General features: G+C 39.4%; 1 protein-coding gene and 1 pseudogene across 1 annotated transcript in view; one reads left to right on the top strand and one right to left on the bottom strand.

Moving 5' to 3' along the window:
• Positions 1 to 10,593, top strand: part of LOC101435925 (cadherin-related family member 3) — a 107,210-nt gene extending 96,617 nt beyond the window's left edge. Inside the window, exons 15-19 of the mRNA XM_058288236.1 lie at positions 2,963 to 3,162; positions 4,601 to 4,620; positions 4,716 to 4,780; positions 5,216 to 5,264; positions 10,049 to 10,593. Of these exons, the coding sequence (XP_058144219.1) occupies positions 2,963 to 3,162; positions 4,601 to 4,620; positions 4,716 to 4,780; positions 5,216 to 5,264; positions 10,049 to 10,206 (492 nt within the window). The 3' untranslated portion in view covers positions 10,207 to 10,593. The remainder of the gene's footprint in view (positions 1 to 2,962; positions 3,163 to 4,600; positions 4,621 to 4,715; positions 4,781 to 5,215; positions 5,265 to 10,048) is intronic.
• A 487-nt stretch (positions 10,594 to 11,080) lies between these two features.
• On the bottom strand, positions 11,081 to 11,179 carry LOC111761642 (U6 spliceosomal RNA; annotated as a pseudogene).
• Between the last annotated feature and the right edge of the window lie 12,892 nt (positions 11,180 to 24,071).

Below are 24,071 nucleotides of genomic sequence, written 5' to 3'. Positions count from 1 at the left end.
TGCCAGAGAGCACTATGCACCAAACTAGTAAAATACTAAAAAATCTCTAGAATACTAGAAAAATGCTGCAACTTGCTCACTGCGTTGAAAAACATGCTAAGTAGAGCCATGATACCAGGAGACTGTAAGTAAAACTTAAACACAATTAGCATTATAGCCTGCTCTCATAGAGAGATAACATGTAAAATATTACAAACCTGAAACTCAAAACTAATAATGGCAACTCTGAATCCTTATGCATTAAGTAATACATTAGTTAATATTAAGTGCTGTACTTTTATCCTGTACTAAATATATGCCTAATAATTGTAATGTTATCTTTTCTATTTTAAATCAAGTGCAGAAGTATATTAGACATGTTAAATTCCTAGTAAAATCATTTTCTAAACAGTTAATAACATGTCTATAAAATAAAGTAGCAGTCTCAGCCAGTCTCAGTCAACTTCTATATTCTGCTGTACTCTGCTGTGTTAGCAAAAGTGAAGCTTGCTTGCTGATAGTGAGTCACCTATTAAACAAGTCAAAATTGCTAAAAATTGTACGATGAAAACCAAAGTGTAAAAATCTTTATTCTGTAGTTCTGATCACTCCCACAAGTAAAAACTAAGAGTATTTCCAAATTAGTGTTCTAATCCTGAGTGAAGCCAGTTGCCCAAAGAGTGCCAGTTCACCAAGAGCATCTAACAGAGCAAATGAGTGTCAATCATTGAACAGCTTAAAATGTGTCTTCAGACAAAGCTAAGTGTCTGTTGCAATGTCTCTCTAAAGATAGATAACTTAAAAAAAAATATATATGCTGTTCCCACCAGCTTTTAAAGAATGCCATCTTTATAAGCACCTAACCTTGTCTACCTCTGTAATCCAATGTGTCCTCTTTTAAAAACAAGTATTCCAAAATTTTAATTAAGTTTGTTTCTTTCAAAGTAAACATCTTATTAACCATATAAAAACTTCATCCAACTTCGTACAGAATGCCAAATCCATCTTCCTCCAGTTAAAATAAATTAAAAGTTTTACACCTTATTAAGCAATGACTACAGCCCATGGCCAGCAAAAAGCAGTTACAAAAAAGAGATCGTCTCCCTTCAGCACCCCTTTTAAATTAAAAGTGTAAACTCTTTAAGAGTAAAATAAAAGTAATAGATAGATCTAAAACCTAACTAAAAATCCACGTGAGTGCCAGTGGCAGCAGAATAACTGCGAGAGGCCCCTGCCCAAGATTCTGCTGTCCAGAATAAAAAGCTCTAAACCTCTAAAAACAGTCCTAGATGCTGTACTAAAGACTGATAAATAATCAGTCAAGACAACAAACAGCCATCCACCTCATAGCTCCAACAATAATTATGCCAAAGCTTAGCAAGTTAATCTTTGGCAAAAAAAAAAAAATGATGTGGGCTATAGGTGGAAGGCTCTTTGTCTCTTCAAAAATAACTAAGCTGTTTGACTTGTGTCTCTTCAAAAATAACTAAGTTGTTTAACTTGTGAGTGTAAAACAGTAAGAGGCTGCAGTCCTGCCCTTAAAAATAGTGACAGCAAGCTCCAGTCCCAGAAATTGTTTAACAAAGCAAAAGCTATAAACTTTAAGTATTTAAGAGAAATGCAAAAACCAAAGCTTATCTAAAATGTCTAGAGTCCTTGCTAAAAGCTTACCTAAAATGTAAAAGAGATACATGCTAATTAAAGCCTATTGAGAACTGAAACAAAAAGACCATTTAGCCTTTCCTCTCTGTATAAAAGACGTTTAAAAATCTTGTTCAGGGCTCGAGATTCAACCTGAAAGCTCCCGAGTCCGGCCAGCCGTCAATAAACCATTTTTCCTTCTCAAAATCATTCCTGAGTCCTAGCCTCTCTATATTCAAATAATTGAACTTCTCTTAAATTCCACAACAGTAGGACCCCTCTCCACCCTTAACCAGTACCCTCCCACTCTGGGAGATTTTCTCCTCTGGTTGCTGTGTGACCTGCGAGGTTGGGGAAAGCCGCCACCGGCAGTTTTACAGTGAGCTCTCACTCTTTTTGCCGCTCTCTCTCTGGATCTATATCCAGCAGCCTCCTGCTTTGTGGGTTCCCCAAACAGCTCACTCAGGCACGATTTTGTCCCCACTCAGGAGCGATGATTTGGGTGCTCTTACTCTGACGCTGTCTTGCTCCCCCTCATCTTTGTAAATTTCTTTCCTGGTAATGCCCAGTGCAGAGAGCCATTTTATTTTACTTAAATCTATCAATTACAAATCTTTACAAATTGGCATTTTGAGCAATATTCTCTAGTACCCATGCTTTTCATAATGATGTACACCTACTAAGTGCCAGACACTGTACTACTTGGCATATATTCATCATTTCATCTAATCTTCAATCCAGTCCTTTAACGGTTAGCAGACCCTTTAATATTTTATTTCAAAAACAGATAAGCAAAGGTTTTGCAAAATTTCAGATTGGCTTCTCAGTCACCCAGGGATAAAGTCTATTCAGTAGATTTCATGGTTAGTGTATTTTATTTTATTATATCCTTTGAAATAGGAGCATTTTTTACAATATATATGGTAAATCTTTCCACCAGAATATTTTAATTTTGAGAACACACTGTTTTCTCAGGTATTACAATCAGGCTTATTGTGTGTGGAGCAGATTATAGAGGCATACCAGCCTGAGAGGACCTCAGCTACCATCAAGTTCAACCCCTTGATTTTCAGATACGAAAACTGAGGGCAGAGAAGAGAAATGATTTGTGCAAGATCACAGAAAAGTCATTGCACACAATTCAAGTCGTCTGGTCCCTAAGTCAGTGCCTTCTTCTCTATACTAGCATCTTCCTATATATCACCTGGGTGTTTAAAAATACATACGTCTGTATCAATCGCTCACCATCTGTATAGGGCTACTCTTCTATACTGATATGTAAACAGACACTTTCTAAAAACATATGCTAATTCTCTGTTTCCTTTGAAATAATATTTCCCAGCAAAGAAAAGGTCTGACCATCGTCTACACAGCTGTCAACACATACAAATCCAGTGACTGGTACATTCCTTTCATCTTCACTCTAATGGCTGTTTTCTTTGCTGGGTTGGTTGCCTGGCTGTGCTTCCTGCTTTGGAGATATGGCAACATTAAGAAATGTGGTCAGCAAATGGCCAAGGAAGTCTCCAAGCCCAAACCCAAGTATGTTCTTTTTCTAAGTTTTTGATATAAAGAGCTGAAATCATTTGGGATTTGTTGATCTTACTCTGAGGGCTTCTAAATTTGCTTTTGAGGAGCACAGAGGAAAATAGGTGGAATTTTTAAAGCTTGATGTTCCCTTTCAGCATTGCTCCAAAATCTGCTCCATCTCAGAAGGAGTTGGGGAGCTTTCTTTAAAAAAACAACATAATTTGGGTTACTTACTACTTCAGAACATCTGAAACAGTTCCTCTATAGCAGATGTTTTAAACAAATACATTTATAAACAAACAGCAAACAACCGCTCATATTATTTTAATGCAAGCAGTTTCATGGATGGATGTTTGGCAACCTCTGTGAACTAGCCCAAGGACAGATGATAAACCCAGGCACTCTTGTGTACATCTGACTGGCTTTTTTCTTTTTTCAAATAATTAATTTGTCTTCCTTTTTAAAGAAACTTTAGATTACATAAATGTTATGTGAAAAATATAAGGGATTCCCATATGTCCTACTCCCCTCCTCTCCCAAATTTTCTAACATTAACGATATCCTTTATTAGTGTAGTACATTTGTTACAATGGATGAACCCATATTGAAGCATTGCCACTAACCATGGACTACAGTTTACATTATAGTTTACACTTTGTCCTGTACAATTTTGTAAATTATGACAAACTATACAATGGCCTGTATCCATCACTGCAATATCATGAAGGACAATTCCAATGTCCCGAAAATGCCCCCATATTACACTTATTCTTCCCTCTCCCATCCCTCAGAACCCCTGGTGCACGCTGCCTTTTTATCAACGATAAGAGTCCTTCCGTTGCTAGAACATTATTAAGTAAGTCTATAGTGGAATAATAATAAGTCTACTTTAGTCCATTGTTCATTCCCCAATCTTGAGGATTTTGGGATGGTGATGCCCACACTGCTTCTAATTGAGAGAAGGTTTAGATCCCATGAGGCAGATGGATGGAGCTATCTTGCTTTGCAGACACTCTCTGTTCTTTGGGATGGGCATCGTCCATCGTCTTGTTCTTGTTGGTTGTTCTGGGTGAGTCCAATGAACCGGAGAGTAGGTACTGCAACTCTCTGCCTGGTTTTATATCTATATGAGGCTGGGAAGGGAGGCTGAAGAAGTAGATAGCAAATGCATTTGCTTTCATCACCACCCAAAAATAGTTCTTGAGGGTACAGAATATCTTGGCTTCAAAAACAGAGTTGGATATGAATTTTCATTAACTAACAGAGTTTATTTATAGTGCAGGGAGAGGGGGTAATGGTTAATGAAGACCACTTTATTATTCCCCATACAGCATTATTTTTCTTGTGGTGGGAGATGTATTAATAGCCTGTCTTGCAAAAAAATGAAAAAATTTTTTTGCCGTGCAGTTGCATAATGAAGCTGATATTTTGTTCATTTTTTTTCATACAGAGGAATGAAGTATATTGCAGGTAAGAGACCGATTGATAATTGTCACATGATTATGCTTAAATTGTGTGACTTTTTTTTGTCATTCATCAGATACCTGACTTCTTTTTTTGAATAGGAGATAAAAATCAAAAGGAAAAGATTGTTAAAGGAAACAGAAATGAAAAGTTAGAAGTATTAACAGTAAGTATGTTTTTTTGATTCCTCTACAGAAGAATGAGGACTACATTTTCTCTTTAATTATTGCTCAATGAAAAGTCCTTCCTTATAAAAATTATGGAAAGCTACTCAAGAATCATAGAAAGGAAAGAGAAAATAATTTCAATTTATCTGTTTCTGCTGAATTTCTGTGGATTATGAAACTAGAACCTAAGAATTTGAGTTAAGAAAACTTGGCATTAAGAAAAAGAGCTGAGTCAATGAAGGGTATGGCAAGTAGACTGATGTAGGAGTTGGGATCAGGAGGAAATAAGAATAGCTGGAAGTTTTGGGACCCTAGGTGACTAGGCCTCTATACATTAGAAAAATGAGGTAATTTATAAAAAGTAATCTGCTCAAAGTATTCAATACATGTGAAAACTAATTTCATCAAGCTTACATTTTATGCTTTCATAAAAGGAAACCATGGTGTATGAGACTGTATTTGATGGAGAAGCCATTGATCCAGGTATGGTGCTTAAATATCTTTTGAGTTGAACTCATTTTGCCTATTTGAATGCTAAACTGTATGAATGGATTACTTAGGCACTATGCTTTGTATAATGAGACCCCGGCCTAAAATAAGGGCCAGGCATGTAAAATAAATGAATAGGAATATAAAATAAATAAATGGGGGAATAATAAGGAGTGGGGGAGACCATGACAAATTGTATAGAGTGCATATTTCTAGAGGGATGGCTATTACTCAGCTCTAGGAAAATTATTGCCAACATGGCAATAAGGCCTGGGGCTGACAGAATTCTGTTGCTTTAAAAGATATTGGGGAACCAAATTGTTTCATGCAATCTACCTGTTTTTAAATGTAACCAAGTAATCCAGCTAAATCAAATTCCACTGTGCAGGCCAGATAAAGCACTTTCCTCCCTTGGTTACAGAGTGTGGTATAATGAACTACCTCCAAATTTACTGGCTTAGAACAAAAGCCATTTTAGTATATCTCACAATTTCATGGGTCAAGAATTTGTGTAGGTCTCACCTGGACAATTCTTGTGCTTTATGTGGTATCAAAAATGGTCACTCCATGGTTTTCAGTTGGCAGCTGGGCTGGGCTAGCGAGTCCAAGGTGGTTTCACGCATGTGCCTGACATCTTGGCGGGGACAGCTTCAGGGCTGGGCTCAGCTGGGTCCTTCTTTGTCTCCATGCAGTCTCAGGGCCTCTTCACAGCAGGGTAGTTGGACCTCTTACAGGGCAGTTTAGGCCTCCCAGAGAAAGCTCCGGCACATAGTGTTATGGGTTGAATTGTGTCCCTCCCTGAATGTCGAAGTCCTAACCCCAGTACCTCAAAATGTGACCCTTGGAAATACGGTGGTGGCAGATGTAATTAGTTAACTTAAAACGAGGTCATACTAGGTGGAATGGGCCCTTAATCCAATATGACTGGCATCCTTATAAGAAGGGGAGAGGAGACACAGGAGAGAAGGTCATGGAAGATGGGGGAGGCAGAGTGATATGTTCTTCCAGCTAAGGAGCACCAAGGATTGCCGGCAAACATCAGAAGTTAGGAAGAGGCGGGGAAGGAGTCTCCCCTACAGACTTCAAAGGAAGCACAGCTCTGCTGACACTTTGGTTTCCTACTTCTAGTTTTCCAGACTGTGAGATGATACATCTCTGTTTTTGAAGCCACCCATGTTCTGGTACTTTGTTATAGTAGCTCCAGGAATCTAAGATAGGAAGTAGAGATTGCCAGTTTCTTAGACCTGTGCCTGGAAACAGGCATAGAGTCACTTCTGTCCCTATTCTATGGTCAAAGCATATGCCCCACCTCTCAAGGGAAGAAAATTAAACAGTTTGCGGCCATCTTTAATCTGCAAGAACATCTTTAGGTCCAGTGGGTCTTGGATTTGCAATTCCTAGTTTGGTTTCTCTGTTATGGACACTGGAATTGCATAAGGGACCATGTCTCCATTTTATAAAACATTTCAGAAACCTTTCTTCTATCTGTGCATTTCTTCTCAAGAAGAAGGGGCAAGAGAAAGGAAGTTGCCAGAAGAGTTGGAGCTAAGATTTGGGTTTGCGTCTTGAAACGGCCACTAACTCTCTATGTGAATAGGGTCAAAGCACTTCACCTCCCTGAATCTCCCTCTCCCTAGCTGAGAAATGGACACGACTTGGGTGCTGTGGCTGTTCTATGGGGTGACTAAGAGTCTCAAACATGAACGTAATGCATGTAAATATCAGGTCTTGATCACAAAAGACTCATTGGCATTATGATGGCTTGTGACCCTCGACTGCAAATTAAACCCTGTTTGCTCTGGATGACTTGCACGAAATTAGTGATGTTTTATTATTGACTCCAAGCTTCCTCTAAAGAGAGCCTCTCCTCTTAAAAATATTTCATGCAGCGAATGGATATAACGTAGTGGTTGAGCACCTGCTGCTTCCTATGTACAAGGTCCTGGGTTCAATTCCTGGTACCTCTTTAAAAAAATGTGTATATATATATATATAATGCAATCACGCTCCTTTGAGTAGACTTTATAGGGGGCAGTAGGTACTCTGGATACAAGATCAATGCGAATGCTGTTATGCTGCAGTGGGGAATTGTTTTGTACCAGACCTCTTGGTGAAAGATCATGGGCTGCAGCAGACCTCCAGGCCTGTTGCCCAATTCTACTTCTGCTTTACTGCTCTTATTGGAAATGGTAAAAAGTACTGCACTCCATTTCTTGTGTCCCCCTAAATTTGTGTTAAATGTGTATTTAGTACACACTTAATTAGCCCTTGCCATGTGCCAGCCTTGTTCTAAATACTTTATTAACCAATTTAACATTATTATTTCTAGAAAAATGAAAGTTTTATGAAGTTGCGGACTTATTACAAGATTTTTAAAGGCATTGCTAACATGTAATCATAGCAGATACTGATTGAATTCTTACTTCAATGGTCAAAATGCTTTTACATGGATTGTTAATTCTCACTATTACTTATGCACTGTTATTCTTACTCCCACTTTCTAAATGAGAAAAGTAAGGTACAAAAAGACAGGATAACTTGGCTTTTTACAGGTTAGTGAGAGAAAAAAGCCAGAATTAGAAGCCGGGCAGACTGACACTGAAGCCCTCACCCTATCCAGGACCTTTCCACTCACTGACCTGCTAAAACCAGTGCATCACAGTAGACCAGACCTGGGTCTCCATTCGAAAACAAAAGGAGTAGACATGGTCTAATAAAGACAACCAGCAATGGCAATCACTTTTGTCAATTCAGCCTTTGGCCTTCTCAATACCTAGGGCCTAGTTACAGTGTATTTGCACTGATGCACTTGTCTTATTTTGAAACTGGATGTGAGATAAATGATTCAGCAATTCCTTTTCAAGCCTAACATGTTCTATTGACTGATGGTATAGATTTGTTTGGTGGGGGAAGATGGGTGTCAGAGAAGTACACTGTCTACCCCAACAGCAACCCCTGGCAGAAGATTTGCCTTTTAACTAATGGATTTTTGAGGACTGACTCAACATATTGAAGTTTCATATGACACCTAAAGAAAAGAAATATTGTAAAATATAATCTAGGGTTAGCTATATGTGTTAGGACACACCATTGTTTATCAAGTGTTCTGTTGAACCTAGATTGTAGTGTGGAAGCTTGGTTTTAATTATGGAGGTCCAAGCAAAGTGAAATAGGATGTGGTCCCCATCAACTACCTAGTGCTGGGGGCTCTGTGGCTGGACTCGCTGGGCTCAAACCTCGGTCTACCACTTACAAATGATGTGACCTTGGCAAGTTACTTAACATCTCTGAGCCTTGGTTTCCTCACCTGTAAAATGGATGCTAATAATACGTACCTACCTCACAAGGATGTTGAGTGGATTAAATGAGTTATAGGAAAACAGATTCTAGTATATAGTAAATACTGTAGGAGTCAGCTATTACTGTTGTAATTTTTTCAATTTATTAATTACATTTAAGTCACTTAATAAACAATTGGTTGAACTCCTACTATAATTCAGCCCCTATTTATCCTTTTTCTTTTCTGTTGCATACTACTCTTACTTCATTATTGTTTCCATGAAGGGCGGGCAGATTTAACTTCACACTCTTTGGGGCCAAAATATTTTGAAAAACATTTGGCAGGATCTTTTACTTAATTATGTAAAATTTAAAAATAATTGTAGGGAAACGGACTTTGGCCCAGTGGTTAGGGCGTCCGTCTACCATATGGGAGGTCCGCGGTTCAAACCCCGGGCCTCCTTGACCCGTGTGGAGCTGGCCCATGCGCAGTGCTGATGCGCGCAAGGAGTGCTGTGCCACGCAGGGGTGTCCCCCGCGTAGGGGAGCCCCACACGCAAGGAGTGCGCCCTGTAAGGAGAGCCACCCAGCGTGAAAGAAAGTGCAGCCTGCCCAGGAATGGCGCCGCCCACACTTCCCGTGCTGCTGACGACAACAGAAGTGGATAAAGAAACAAGACGCAGCAAATAGACACCGAGAACAGACAACCAGGGGAGGGGGGGAAATTAAATAAATAAAATAAATCTTAAAAAAAAAAATAATAATAATTGTATACTCACAAGGAATTGCAAAAAAGAAGTATAGAGCCATCTATGTACCCATTACTCAATGGTAACATCTTTTATTTTTTTCAATGTTTAGAACATTTTATTAAGGCACAAAATTGTTAGCATTAAGTTAAATAGAAAAACATAGTAAATATTTACAAAACATTGACACCACCACTCAAGTCACATGTACATAATAATCCAGAAAGGTCTTAAAAAGTTTATAAGCTGAAATGATGGAGGTTTACCAACATGGATTTAAACAGCTCACTGCTGAACATGGCTAAATGGTAACATTCTTAAGTACCTATAGTATATAACCCAAAGCAGGGAATAGACATTAGCATAATACAATTAACTAGACTACAGATTTTACTCAGTTTTCACCAGTGTTTGCTTGTACTCATATATACATGTATGTATTTCCATTCTGTGTGTATAGTTATGATATTTAATCACCTATATAGATTTGTATAACCACTACCATAGTTAAGATACAGAATTATTCCATCACCAAAAAAGAATTCCTTCTTGCTAACACAGCAGTTTTTAATGCATGTGAAATCACATGTTGCTTAAAGTTTTGCTTCTAGATTTTCCTTTGGTAAAAGAGCAAGACTTGAGAAGACAAGCGATTGGTCACAGTGCTGTGTATAAAGCAAATAGTGACTAAATGCTTTGTGAGTTCATTGGGGTTCACTTCCTCTCTGTTTTGTGCTTTCCTCCCCATAGTCTCTGGAAATGTCTATGAATATAACAGCAGAACAGGAGCAAGAAAGTGGAAGAAGCCCCCCTGGAGCCAGGAGGAAGCTTTGACGAACATGTCCTCCCTCTCAGAAGCCCACTCCTCTCAAAAGTCCACGTCCTTAAAAATTCCTATGCCAAAATAGCGTTTTCCAGAGCTTCGGAAGGTTTACTATTTCATGTATGTGCCTGCCATGGGCAGTTTTTATTTTAGCTATCTAAAATTAAGTTGTAGGCATGAGGCCAGTTACTTTGGCTTGTTTATAGCTTCTTTTTGTCATCTACTTGTTCAGGGTGTCTAGGTGAGGGCAGCAGGCAGTAGGTTGGAGTAGTCAAACTGGAGTCTGACAATCTTTTGCTGCAAACAAGAGTACTGATTTGACACTTGTTCCTTGTCTGGACTTTTCCTAGTAGAATGTGTGCCTCTTAAGATCACAGTCTTTGTTCTGCTCGCTGCTACAGCCCAGCATGTGCCTGGCACATAGTGGGCCCTCCATATATAATTGCTGAATAAATGAATTGGAATATCTGAATCTGGGTCTCTTGCTATTGATTCATATTGCTTCTATGACCCAAGGAGCAGAAATGGGAATTATCTTTAGAAAAGAACATTTTTGGTTTCTGGTTGTCATAAAAAATGCAGGATTTTTTCAGTGTTTTTACAAAGCACAATTGATCTTGCTTTTAATTTTCTTTTTATAGCACTGTGGAGAATGATGACCTGAAAACTTTATTTATTAATGGTTTGCCAAAGAAATGTTGAAATCAAGTCTTTTGAGAATTATGATGGTAGACAAGTCTTAAAACAGATATAGCCTTTCTGATTATCTCCCTCTTTGGATATCAGAGGACCCCCAGCTGGAGATCTGCAGGATTCACGGTAGAGGCTAAGAGGTTAAATACATACTTAGCACAAAACAGAGTTCAGCTTGGGGATAATATTGTTTTGTTTTGATTAGAGAAGTTGTGGGTTACAGAAAAAACTTCTGTAAAAATACAGGAGTCCCATATACTGTTATTAAAAATATAGAACACTTCACAAATTTGCATGTGATCTTTGGCAGAGGCCATGGTAATCTCTGTATTGTTCCAAATGGAGTATATGGGCCACCAAAGCAAGGATGACAATATTGCTTTAATGAATCTCATCCAAAGTGAAACACAACATGAGCAATGAACTAATAATTGAATCAGAGGATTCTGGGGGCTTGAATGATCAGAAATTCCTTGATATTCGTCCTCTTTTGCATGTGTACACACAAATGAGTCCTTTTCAGCCCAGATATACCTCTTCTCCCAGTCTAAAAATATACAGGCTCATTATTTATGCCTAGCTCAGATAGGTATTATGTGGAGGATGTCACTGGATTTGAAGTATAGGGCTTGGACAAGTCACTTAGCCTCTCTGAAATTCAGCTTATTCTTTGAGAAAATGTATATAATAATGTCCTCTCCATTTCTATCTCATAGCTTTGTTGTGAGAAACAACATAATGCAATTGAGTTTCTATATTTGTCAGGGCCTTTTAAACTGTAAGCACGAAGTAGAAAATAGAATTAGTTTAATTAGGTCAAAATTTTGTTGCAGAGAGAGAACTAAATGGCTTGGGTCATGGGAATACAGAAAATGATGTGGTCATTCCATGGTTCATGCCAATCTAAGTTAGAATATGGTTGGTAATGAGCTTCACAACTTCTGTGAGCTTCACAACTTCTATCATGCCCTCTTCCAGATGGCATGGTAATTCTTTACCAGGGGACACACCAAAGATTGCCTGGGAAAATGCTCTCCCCTCTCCAGTGAGACTCTCGCTGGATCAATTATGATTAGATGGTTGTAAATGTGAGAGTCTCCATCTGCTACCACTTCAACTTTTAAGAAAAAAAATAAGAGATTATGAACTTTCCTTTCAGAGTCTGAATCGGGTGAGGCTGTCATAACAAATTACCACAAATTGGTGGCTTAAAATAACAGAAATTTATTCTCTCATAGTTCTGAAGGCTAGACGTCTGAAGTCCAGCAGAGCTGCTCTTCCTCCGGAGGCTTGACGGTTGGGGAGAATTCAGCCTTTGTCCCTCCCAGCTTCTGGTGGCTGCATCACTTCCTTCCCACCCTTAACTTCACATCGCCTTCTCCCCTGTGTCTGTGTAGGATCTCCCTCTGCCTCACTCCTATGGGGATACTTGGATTTAGGTCCCACTCAGATAATCTAGGATAATCTCCTCATCTCAAGAGCTTTACCTTAGTTACACTTGTAAAGACCTTTTCCTACATCAGGTACCCTTCACATATTCTGGGAATTAAGATCGGATCTGTCTTTTTCAGGACTACCGTTCGGTGTGCTACAATGATTTTAAAATATTTTAATATGGGGTATAATTTTTTCAATCTTTCTGAGAAGCAATATGGGACCATTTAATTTCATTTAGCAAATATTTATTGAGTGCCTAATATATAGCAGGCATTTTTCAAGGCTTAGTTTAATCAAGAAAAATGTAAATGCCTTTGACTTGGCAATTTTACTGCTTGGAATTTCCCCATGTATTTGCTTACCAAAGATCTTCAAGGTTTATTTAGGCAGTTGCTCATGGTATCATTGTTTGTAGGATAAAAACACCAGGAATAAAATCAAAGTATCCATTATAAGGGATTGGTTGGAAAATCACTCATGTCCCTATGATGGAATCTTCAATATGCCTATTAAAATGTGTTTATATGGAAAGGTATATTAAGTTTGCTTGGTAAACTATAGAATTTTAATTGATAAAAATAAATAAAAGTGAACATATGTATATATTAAAGCACATGTTGGTATATGGATGAATTTTATGAGGCGACAATGAATCCCAAGGAATTTACAACAGTGAATACTTTTTGTAGAGAGCATCCTTTTAGTTTTATGAATCATTGAATTTTCTAACTTTGTATGTGCATTATATTAATTTAAAAAAATAACATAAATAGGGATTAACTGGTGGTGAGAATATAGGGCACTATTTTCTATTTTACACTTTATTCCTGAAGTTAAGGAATTTTCTAAGAGGTTTGAGCTTTTCTTTCAAATCAACTGGAAACTAGGTTCAGGTCCTTCTTCTGCTTGGGATATTTTCTTCCTTGATTTATATGATTATTGTTGCTCTCCCATCTGTTTCTTTTTCTCCTGTGAATAGTCTCATTTGGGCTCTGCAGTATTTATTAGCTAAATCTCTTCCTTTTCTTTCATGTTCTCCAACCCAATGAACTGTTACTCTGTCATTTGAGAGCTCTCTTCTGCTCCATCTTCTGGGCCACTCACTCAAGACTCAACAATAACCACTCTCAATTTCCACTCATCTACTGATTTTTCAAGTTTTAAAATATTTTTAGTTCCAAGAAGGGATGGTGTGTGTGTGTGTATGTGTGTACAAGGTATGTAACAGTCACCTTATTTTCTTTTATAGTTCCTTTCAGTAGAGAGACCTATTCTGAATATTTTATCTGTTCTTCCTTGGTTCTATTTGGGGCCCTTGAGTTTCTTGTCATTTTCCTCTGTCTGTTCACTAAGATAAGGCCCGGTTGCCATGGACCTTTTACAGACTTGGTGGGGGTACTGCTCTCCCCCTATGTGGGCTTTTGACACAGCAGATGTGCCATGGTATTGGTTCTTCTCTTTCTCAATTCTAGGTCAGAGAAACCCCATCCCATATCCTTTCAATGCCCCTGCAGGTCTTTGGGGTCAGGTCTTTGGCATTCCTTTATGGACTAATATCTTATTCTCTCTGGAGCAGGGTGTGTGTGTGTGTGTCCAGTTAGTTTAAACTCAAAGAGTGAGACCCTACTTTCGAATGTAGACAATGGTTCTACTCTGGTTCAGAGGGGAGAAAATCTTTGCAGCTTTTCAACCACTCCTGCCAGGCCCTACCTATTTATCAGCTGAAGTGAAGGGAAGTAGATTGTATTAGTTGGCCCAATTTTTACCCCTCCCAGTATGTATACCCTTTGCCATGTGACTTGGAAGTGTTTCTCAGAAAAGCAGAATATATATCCGCACTTCTTGGCTGTGGGTTCAACCCTATGATTTGCTTTGCTTAAAAGAATGAGGTGGAAGTTATGGCAACTCAATTCTGAGTATAGGTCCAAAGAAGCCTTGTTTCTGGTTGCTTGCATTGCCAGGAGATATGCCTAGGCTAGCCCAGTGGCCCAAGAGGAGAATGAGAAAGAAGAATGTGGAGCATAACTACCCAGCCAAACTACCAGCCAAGCCTGACCTACAGCAAAACCCCCCAGTGAGCCTGCAGGTGAATGAGTCTAGCCAAGTTCAGCAGAACTGCCCAGATGATCTCAGCCTAAATCAGCCAGACTCCAACTGGTCCATATACATGGGAACTAGAACCATCACTGACTGCTGTTCTAAGTCGCTGAGCTTTGAGGTGGTTTGTTATGCAGTAGTAGCTAACTGATAGCAGGAAGAAAGCTTCCTTTATTTCTCTATATTAAAAGAAAAACTTACACAAGTGTTATTTTAAAAACTTGAGCCCAAAGTAAAAAATTAAAAGGTGAAAAAGAGAGCTGAGAAAATTTCACCAAGAAGAAGTTGTAGAATCTCAGAGCCAGGAGGGCTTACCAGACTGTGTTTTGCTTGAAGATAGGAGCTATGACCTACCAAAAGCCTGGCCCAAAGAAAAAGGCCCAATAGACATTTTCTAAATAAATTACCTTTGAAATGTTCCTTGTCACATCTTTATCTGATAGATTAATTTAGATGAATTTCCCTTACATCCTTTCCAGTGTTGATTCTAGGCCTGCTTAAATGTCTTCACGATGGGAAACTCACTACCTGCCAGGCAAGCTCTTTCCTTTGTGGAAGAACAATAATGAATAGAAAGTGCTTCTTATTGAGGCAAAGGGGGAGATCTAGTTGACAGTGTGAAATCTGTGTTAAATAAGTCAAAAACAGGATGTTTTTCTTCATTAAGAAACCTCCTTCAGCCCAACAGGCATATTTTCATGAGCTGATAAACAAGTTAAGGTGGACAAGAGGATCTGCATAATAGCTCCCTGTCAGTATTGCAACCTTATATTTCATCCAACTCCAAAATTATACTCCTTCATCTATAATAAATGATTTACTTACAGTTGGAAAAAGCAAAATGGTCACTTTTGGATCAAAATTACCTGGGAATGCATTTTACAGCATCTCATTTTGTTAGCTCATCATTTAAGACCTCTGTGGATGGCTTTAAGTAGGAAAAATTGGCAGTTTTATTGTGTTCTTGATATACTGCAAACATTGCCACTAGGACATATGGCTTTAGGGCCAATTCAAAGACTCCATTAGACCTAAAGTAAATTTAATTTGTGCTTATTGTAGTGAACAATAACATTAGGTTTAAACAGTTCCTTCTTTAACATTATGCAGTATATTAAGCACCAACTTATCTGCTTGTAGGTAAGTCTAGAGGACAAAGACTATCAATTGAGCTTTTTATCTTCTCATCCTTTTAATTTTAAGTCAGTTTTAAGTCAATAATCAATTTATATCAATTTATATAAACACCCATGTATTTGAGAAAAGCTACCAATTATATTTATTATAATAATTACTTCTATTACTACTATTACTGGTATTACCTATGTGAGTTTCTAACTCCTCACACCAATATGCTGGATCCTCAAACTCTTCCCCAACATCACATTCATTCTCTCCTTCCCAGACAGAATTGGTTGCTTTAGTCTAGTCCACAGAGATAAAGTAACTATGGCAATGAACCCTCTTGCCTGATGGCCAAAGTCAAAGCTAGCGGAGGTTTAGTGAAGGGAGTCAGGTGGAACCCCAAAGTCTCCTACCTAGGGGTGTAAAGACTGAAGAAGGCCAAGGGCTAATTGCACAAACATAATTAGTTAGGTAAAAGTCTAACATCCACCAAACCAAGAAGTGCAAAGCTGAAGATCTGAGGTCTGAAATCATCCATTGCATATGGCTCACTGTTCTCTGTCATGTTCCATCAACCTTGGAACCCTACATGCACATAGCACATAGCAGATACTTACTAAGTGAATGTGGATCACCTCACACACCCAAAACTCCAACTCTAGGTCTGCTTCCCAAGAATCCAATCTGGCAGTTGCTACCAATGGATTAGAACGGACATGCAGAATAAAACCCATTTTTTTCCATGCCTTTCTTAAGGGGAGTGCTCACTGATAGTGGTGTAATGAAGGCACTTTCAACAGTCAAATAATTCCTAAATATAGACAAGACCAAACTCTCTTTTGGTTGGCTGGCCAGAGAGAATATAAGTAGGTATTAGAGATCTGACTCATTTCAGGAAAAGAGTATGGCCTCCTTCAAAGCATCCAGATAATTTCCTTCATTTTCTAAGGGTTTTTCAACTTCAGCCCTATTGACATTTTGGGCCAGATAATCCTTTGTTTAGGGAGGGGCCATTGGATGTATTGTAGGATGTTGGACAGTACCCCTGGCCTCTGAGACCCAGTTTTGACAACCAAAATATCTCCAGCGATTGCCAAATGCTCCCTGGGGACAGAATCTACCCTAGTGAGAACCGCTGGTCTAAGGGTTCTGCCTGAGGGGGCAGGCTCCAGGTAAGGGGTGCTACACCCTTGGCACGTTCTGAAGCACAGCTTCTCTCTGGGCCTAGATCCCGAGTCTGAGCTCTTCTCAGTAGAAGGGACAGGGGCTCCTGGAATTAACCATCACCAACAGAAGACAGGTTGAGATGCCCGTTTAACATCTCGTTTGGCAGCCAAACGGATGCCCCAGTTTTCTAGTTCGCTGGATTGAATTCCTAACTAGGCTGCTGACAGCTGTGCTCTCTCTGAGGCCTAGCCTCTGCCTCCCACACCTCCTTCCCTGGGAAGGCTGCAGGTGGGTGGTGGTTTCTGTTTACACACTCCAGAGAGGTGGCATTCCACCTGCACTTGCGAGCTCTGAGGGCTGGCTTTCTGTCCTTGGGGCTATTTAGAGCCTGAAGGGAGACAAAGCTCCCTACTTAAAAGCTAAAGGAACAATGGGTTTTGTGGGAAATTCCCAAAATACATTGGCAGTTAAAAATTGTTGGGACATATGGGATCATATGTGAGTGTATGTATGTGTGTACGGACATATTTACTTTAAAATTTCTCACTTGTTATCTTTTTATAGACAATACATATGCGCTTGAAGAAAATTCATAACTCTAGACCAGCTAAGAGTAGAGAAAATAAAAACCAGTCACAATTTTACCACCTAAGGATAACTATAATTAATACTTTGAAATGTAATCTTTTGGTGCTCTTTCCTATACATATGTGAGATATGCATTTTATAACCAAAAAGATCATATTGTGATATTGTTGTGCAATTCTCTTTGTTCAATTTCAAGTGTAGGCTGAGCCTAAATTTTTTGCATCAACTTCTTCTGTTTTTGGTGATTACTATCATTTCATTTACAATAAAAAGCCTCTGAGGCATGGTAGGTAGATTTTTCTCCTCCCTCCTTTCCATACTAGTCATTATCAATAATATTCTCTTTTACTTTTAATATTTGTTGGAGTTGGAAAATTCAGGCAATAATTTTTTGCTCTGCATTTTGGTAGGATGTGACATAGAACTGGACTGAGGAAATCACTGTTATAACTGCCTGTATTTCAAATGTATCAAAGTAAGATATAATTGCTTGAGCAGAAAGATGACCATATAAGGAAACTGCTTATGTACTTTTATTGTTAATCTTCACAATTGAATTGTAAGTCAATCTTGGTTTTTCTTCAGAATGCTAATGCTAATGAACGCAGATTACTTTCTTTTCTTGAGCCTTAGTTCCCACATAGACAAGGTATTTGAAATACAGGATGCCCAAGTTTCCATCCAACTCTTACATGCTATGATTCTGTGAACTGTCAGAGTCTGCACAAAATGACAAATTTTTAGACATTTATTTGGAACTTTGAGGATGCCAGTTAATTCAGAACTTAGTGTGTGATCAATCCTTTCACATTCAGTTTTCTTTGTCAGTTAAAAACATTTGCATTAGTCTTACAAAATGACAAAAGATTTTTCTTATGATGAACCTAAGTCCTTTTGGAAGGGAGTAAATAAAGTCTGGGAATAGGAGATATTCTGATGGCTTTCCTTGCTGACTCACAGGCAACTACAGGCGCCCACACCCCGCCTCCCCCCTCCACCTCTCCCCTGGGGTACAGTGCTAACTCTGACTCACTTCGTAGCTTTGCTGGAGAAATTGAAGACTGAATCCGGAAGGAAATCTCCGCTGATAATGCAATAGCCGTGTGGAGAGCTTCAAAATAACATCTTGCAGCGGTTAGGCCACAGTACGTTAATACTGCTTACATAATACCAATCAATCTATAGGATTTACGAGGTAATGGAAAGAAAACTTTTCTCATAAAACCAAACTTTTCCTATCTTTCAAGGAAGGCTTTTAATAAAGATACCTTGGGCCAATCTTTGGGAACGCTTTTGCATCCAGCAGAGTGGTAGACTGACTCGAGAGATGCCTACAAGTTCCTTGGAGACACTGGGTGCTACACGGCTGGGCTTCCAAGTTGGTGATTGGGGACTAGCAGGGGTTTACCACTAATTAGTCGTGTGATCTTGAGCAAATTATTTCCTCTCTCTGGTCTTTCATTTCTTCCTCTGGACCAACCTGTTTTTTTTGTTTGCTTGTTTGTTTTTTAACCCAGTATTTATTTGGCTCTTAACTTTGTGCTAAGCATAGTTTGGGTGCTGAAGACAGCACCAACACTGTTGTGCCCTCGGGGAGCTTACAGTCTAGAACTCAGCTGTCCAATATGGTAGCTACCAGGCACTTGTGGTTATTGAGCACTTGAAATGTGGTTGGTGGGAACTGAGAGTGTAAGTGTACAGTAAATATGGGATTGTGAAGACTAACTGTGAAAACCTCATTAATAATTTTTATATTAACGTGTTGAAATGGTTTTATTTTGGGTATTATGTTAAATAAAATATCTTATTGAAGTTAATTTCATCAGCTTTTTTTTTTTTCTCAATGTGGCTGCTAGAACATTTAAAATTCTGCATATTAAAGTTCTGGTGGACAGAGCTGGTCTGAGGGGTGATAGGCAATAAATGCAACGTAGCCAAGCAGTTATATAGCAAGAGTTGTGCAAAGTTCTATGAAGGACAGGATGATCTGAGGGCACCCAGGGGGAGCATCTGATCTTGTCATTAGGGTTCCCTGAAGGAAAAGGAAGAGTGAGCCAGGTGAAGAGTGAGGTCAGGTGCTGGAAGGGAAGGGCTTTCAGGCAAAAAGAACAGCCAATATGAGTTGGCAAGTTAGAGGAAGAGAAGGCTGGCATGGCTGGAGTACCGAGAGGTGAGGGTAGAGGGCAGGCAGAGGCAGGTGAGGTCCACTGGGGCATGGTAAGGACTTGGGGACTTGATCCTGAGGATTGATTAGGAGGGATGAGCAGATGAATTGACATGGTATCCAAACATTAAAAAACAAAGTCAAATTGTTCCGGCTGCAGAATGCGGCAGGGTCATTAGAGAAGTGGAGAGTCCCAGTTATCTCTTGGTAGTACAGGTAGCTTGGACTAGGTGGTAGAAGGAGAACTGGAGAGAAGTGAATGAAATCCATGAATGCTTATGGAGATCGAATAACCAGGATTTGGTGACTGGCATGACATGGGACTAACAGAGAGCAAGGATCATGTGGGGCCTTCTTCCCTGAGACACTGGATAGGTGATCTGTGGTATTTTCAAGGCAGCTTTTTTTAAGACAACATGGTGAAGGTGTCGTCTCTGACCTCAGGACTTGCCATGTAGTGGGGGAGACAGATTCAAGCTACCTCCGTAATACAAGGGAGATCAAATTCTAGCAAGAGGGCCAAGAGGAACCTTCTCCCAGGAGGTGGATTTGAAATGGGTCTGGAAGAATGAACAGAATCTCCTGGGCAGAAAAGACTGCAGGATGTTCTAGAAAATGATGTTCTAGGTTATAGCATAAGAGATAGTTTGTTGTTATGTTCCAGATACTCTGTTGGAGCTCTTTAGGCATTTCTCAATCTTTAAACAACCCTGTAATATAGCCACCTCTATCTTCATTTTACAGAGGATAGGGCAATTTGGGGATTAAGTAATATGCCTAACCTTCATATAACTGTTCACTGAGTCCTGATAGTAAATGGTGGACTGAGAATTTCAATCAAGTTTGGTCTGACTCAAGTGGTCTTGATCTTCACACACATTATTGGGGAATAATAGTCTAATAACATGTGTTTTAAAAATATTTCTTTAAATGTTAAGAGATATGTAAAAATGGACATGTATCATGTATTTAACATGTGCTAGTTCGTATGGTCAGGGCCTTTCCTGATACTTCACAATGTACAGTGGTTATGAGCACATTTGCTGGAGCCAGGCTACCTAGGTTTGAATCTGAGCTCTGCCACTTGACCTCTCTGTCTCAGTCTTCCCATCTAAAAAACAAGAATGACAAGAGTAGTTTCTTCTTCAGGGATATGGAGAGATTTAAAAGAGATAATACTTGTAACTAAATAAAAACAGATAATCTTATTTAATTCTCACCATGACAGTTTGGTCCCTTTTCCAGGTGAAGTAATTTTGTTGCCTAATGTTCCCCTGAAAAGTGGGAGGGCCAGGACTCAAGCCATCCTCTTTCTGACTCCAGTGCCCAGTGCTGCTACTTTGGTTTGCCACAGAGTATTGAGAATCCATGTTCCAGGTCTTTTCTGAGTGGACAAAGAAACCATGTAATCCTTTCCTTTCCGCATTAAAAAATAGTGCGTGATGCTTTTGTAAACATCCAAATTTTTTTTTAAGATTTACTTATTTATTTATTTCTCTCCCCTCCCCACCCCACCCTGGCTGTCTGTTCTCTGTGTCTATTTGCTGCGTCTTCTTTGTCCGCGTCTGTTGTTGTCAGCGGCACGGGAATCTGCGTTTCTTTTTGTTGCGTCATCTTGTTGTGTCAGCTCTACATGTGTGCAGCGCCATTCCTGGGCAGGCTGTACTTTCTTTCGCCCTGGGCGGCTTTCCTTACAGGGCACACTCCTTGTGCGTGGGGCTCCCCTACGCGGGGGACACCCCTGCGTGGCACAGCACTCCTTGTGCGCATCAGCACTGCGTATGGGCCAGCTCCACACGGGTCAAGGAGGCCCGGGGTTTGAACCGCAGACCTCCCATGTGGTAGGCGGATGTCCTAACCACTGGGCCAAGTCCGCTGCCTAAACATCCAAATTTTAATTCCTTTTCCTTTTTTCCTATCTCTTTCTCCTTTGTTCACTTGACATTGTCATCTCAATATATGTAATTTGGGAAAGACTCTTATGAAGCCAACTAGGGAAATTTTATGGTGAGGATAGAAAACCTGAAATTTAAGCAGTTGCTGAGTTCAGATTGTTGCTTGGCTGAGCTACAGTTGAGACCATAAAATAGAAGATAATTAAGACCAATTTAATAAAGGATGGCCTCATTGAGTCAGCTTGGTATGGTGAGTGGTAAGAGCAGTGAATTATGAAGACTTTCATTCATTTACTTGCATAATTTAATTGAGAGTCTACTCCAGGGATTGGCAAACTTTTTCTATAAAGGACCAGGCAGTAAATATTTTAGGCTTTGGGGACATTATGGTCTTTGTCACTAATACTTAACTCTACTGTTGTGGTTCAAAAACAGCTGTAGATGGTATGTTAATAAATGGGTATGGCTAAGTTCCGAAAAGATTATTTATAGACACTGAAATTTTAATTTCATATACATTCCACAGGTCCTGAAATTTTATTCTTCTTTTCAATTTTTTTTAACCGTTCAAAAATGTAAACACCATCCTTACCTTGTGGGTCAGGTTTGGCACACAGGCCATATTTTGCCAAATCCTCATTTACTCTATACCGAGTATAGTAGTCTACAAATCGACATGGTCTTTACCTTCACAAAGCTTACACAAACTAGTACAGGTTTCTCAAAGTGTGAACCCCAGAACATATGTTAATAGATGTTTCACCAGGAAAAAAAAAAAAGTATCATGCTCAAAAATGTTTGGGAAATAGTTTAAGCAAGGTTTCTTTACTGTGAGTTTTCTAAGAGCCTTTAATACACTCATGTGCATTGTGAGTTTCCAAGAAGAGAATATGGAAAGGTGAACTTGCAAGTCTAAACTTATTTGACTGCAGAATCTTTTTACATACAGGGCTCTTTTCAGGTCAAGTGTTCCATGGAGCACACTTTGGGAAAACTCTCTTGTCTTTTCAGATAGAAAAACAAGGCGAGAAAGAGAAGTGACTTGCCACAGTCCATTTGCTGAACTGAAAGATGAAGTCAGGAGCTGAGGTCTCCTTCTTTCTAGGGTCATATCATACCCCTAAAAGCCAGGCAACGGTTTAGAATAAGAAAATGTTTTTTGATAAGAAGGTGGAAATGATAAAGACAGTTGTTATTTCCTAAAGCCCCTTGTGTTACTTCTCATCTGGTTATGTAAACCCTAGTTTAATCGCTTTGTTGTGTATGTGGCTTTCTGTCCTTACAGGCCCCAAGACTCCTCTCCAACTCACTCCACCATAGGCTGCTGGATTCATTTTCAATTTCACTTTCTCGGTTGTATAATTGCTTTTTAATAATTAAACCACAAAGCCCATCTGACCCTAAGCTCCTCGGTGCTAAGGGCATGATGCTGCAAGCAGCTGAAGTGAGACCGGGGAAGGCTCCGGCACATTAACTCAAGGTGTGAGTTGTTTAAAAGCAAACATGAATACTAGGATTTAGAGCGGCCACTTTCAATCAGAATCAGAGAGCCTTTTAAGAAACTCATGCAATATGAATGATTCTCAAGGCCCTAAGGGCTAAAGGAATTAACAATAGCGTCCCATCTTGTTTGGGAGTTAGTGTTTAAAGCAACATAAACAAAGAAGGAAAAAAAATAAGAAAGACAAAAAATAATAAAAGCAACATAAGGCAAAATTATGTAAAGTCAAAATTACCTTTGAAAAATCCTTTAAATCAATAAAGTGCTCAAACTACAACTTTAAGGATGTATGTTCTGTAGTCTCTCAGTAAGGGCAAAAAGCTGTAAAGTTATTATTTTCCTTTCTAGTTTTGGAGGAGTTTCCTGTTACTTGATTTAATACCAGAAGGAATAGTTGGCATGTGTCTGGGGGCCTCCTGTGTAAAATCTATCTTTCCTTCCTTGGTGGTTGAATTGCTATGAGAGAAACACACCTACAATGTGGTCAGTTTGCCCTGAAATGTCTTATCATAAGTGACTTTCTATAAATCACACTGGAAAATGTGGTTTGTTTTCTGTCTTCTTTTCTTTTGAGTTTAAATTCATTTATCACTGTCACAATGCCCTTGGCATTATCATGACCTTCGGCATACACAGTCTTGTTGGATGCTCTGCCCAGCTACCCAACAAAGAGCCTGAGGACAGGGGTAAAAAGTAAATGTCAGGAAACTTGGTAAGGTCCATTTCAGTGGGCAGAGTAGAAAGAATGAAATTGGCGAAATGAAGTGAAACAAACGTCTCCCTTTTCCCAATACAAAAACAGAGGAAGAGAAAGATGTGTGTTTTTAGAAGGTAAAGCCATTCTTGTGGGATTTAAACCAGGCCTTCTGATCCACATGCCATGGCCAAATGAGGTACCTAGGTATGGATGAGCAGCTCTTTGGAGCTGTAGCCATTGTTCCACCACTGACCTGCTGCCACATCAGATAGCTGAAGGACCTCAGGCTTTGTCTCATGGATGAGGTGGTATTTGAATAGAACTTGTAGAATAGGTAGAATTTAGGAGTGTTTAAATTGGACTGAGGGTGGGATTTCAGAATGCTCTTCTGGAAAAGGATAGCTCCAAAGAGGCTAAAAACAACCTGTCGGCCTGGCTGTATTCCTTCTGGAGCCCCTGGGGGGAGAATCTATTTTCTTGCCTTTTCCAGTTTCTATAGGCTGCCTCATTCCCTGAGTTATGGCCCCTTCCTCCATCTTCAAAACCAGCAATGTTGGGCAGAGTCTTCCTCAGGCTTGCAGTCCTC

The sequence above is a fragment of the Dasypus novemcinctus genome, chromosome 26, assembly GCF_030445035.2.
Source record: "Dasypus novemcinctus isolate mDasNov1 chromosome 26, mDasNov1.1.hap2, whole genome shotgun sequence".
Taxonomy (NCBI): domain Eukaryota; kingdom Metazoa; phylum Chordata; class Mammalia; order Cingulata; family Dasypodidae; genus Dasypus; species Dasypus novemcinctus.
Note: the sequence above shows the minus strand (reverse complement) of the source record. Positions and strands in the feature narration are given on the sequence as shown.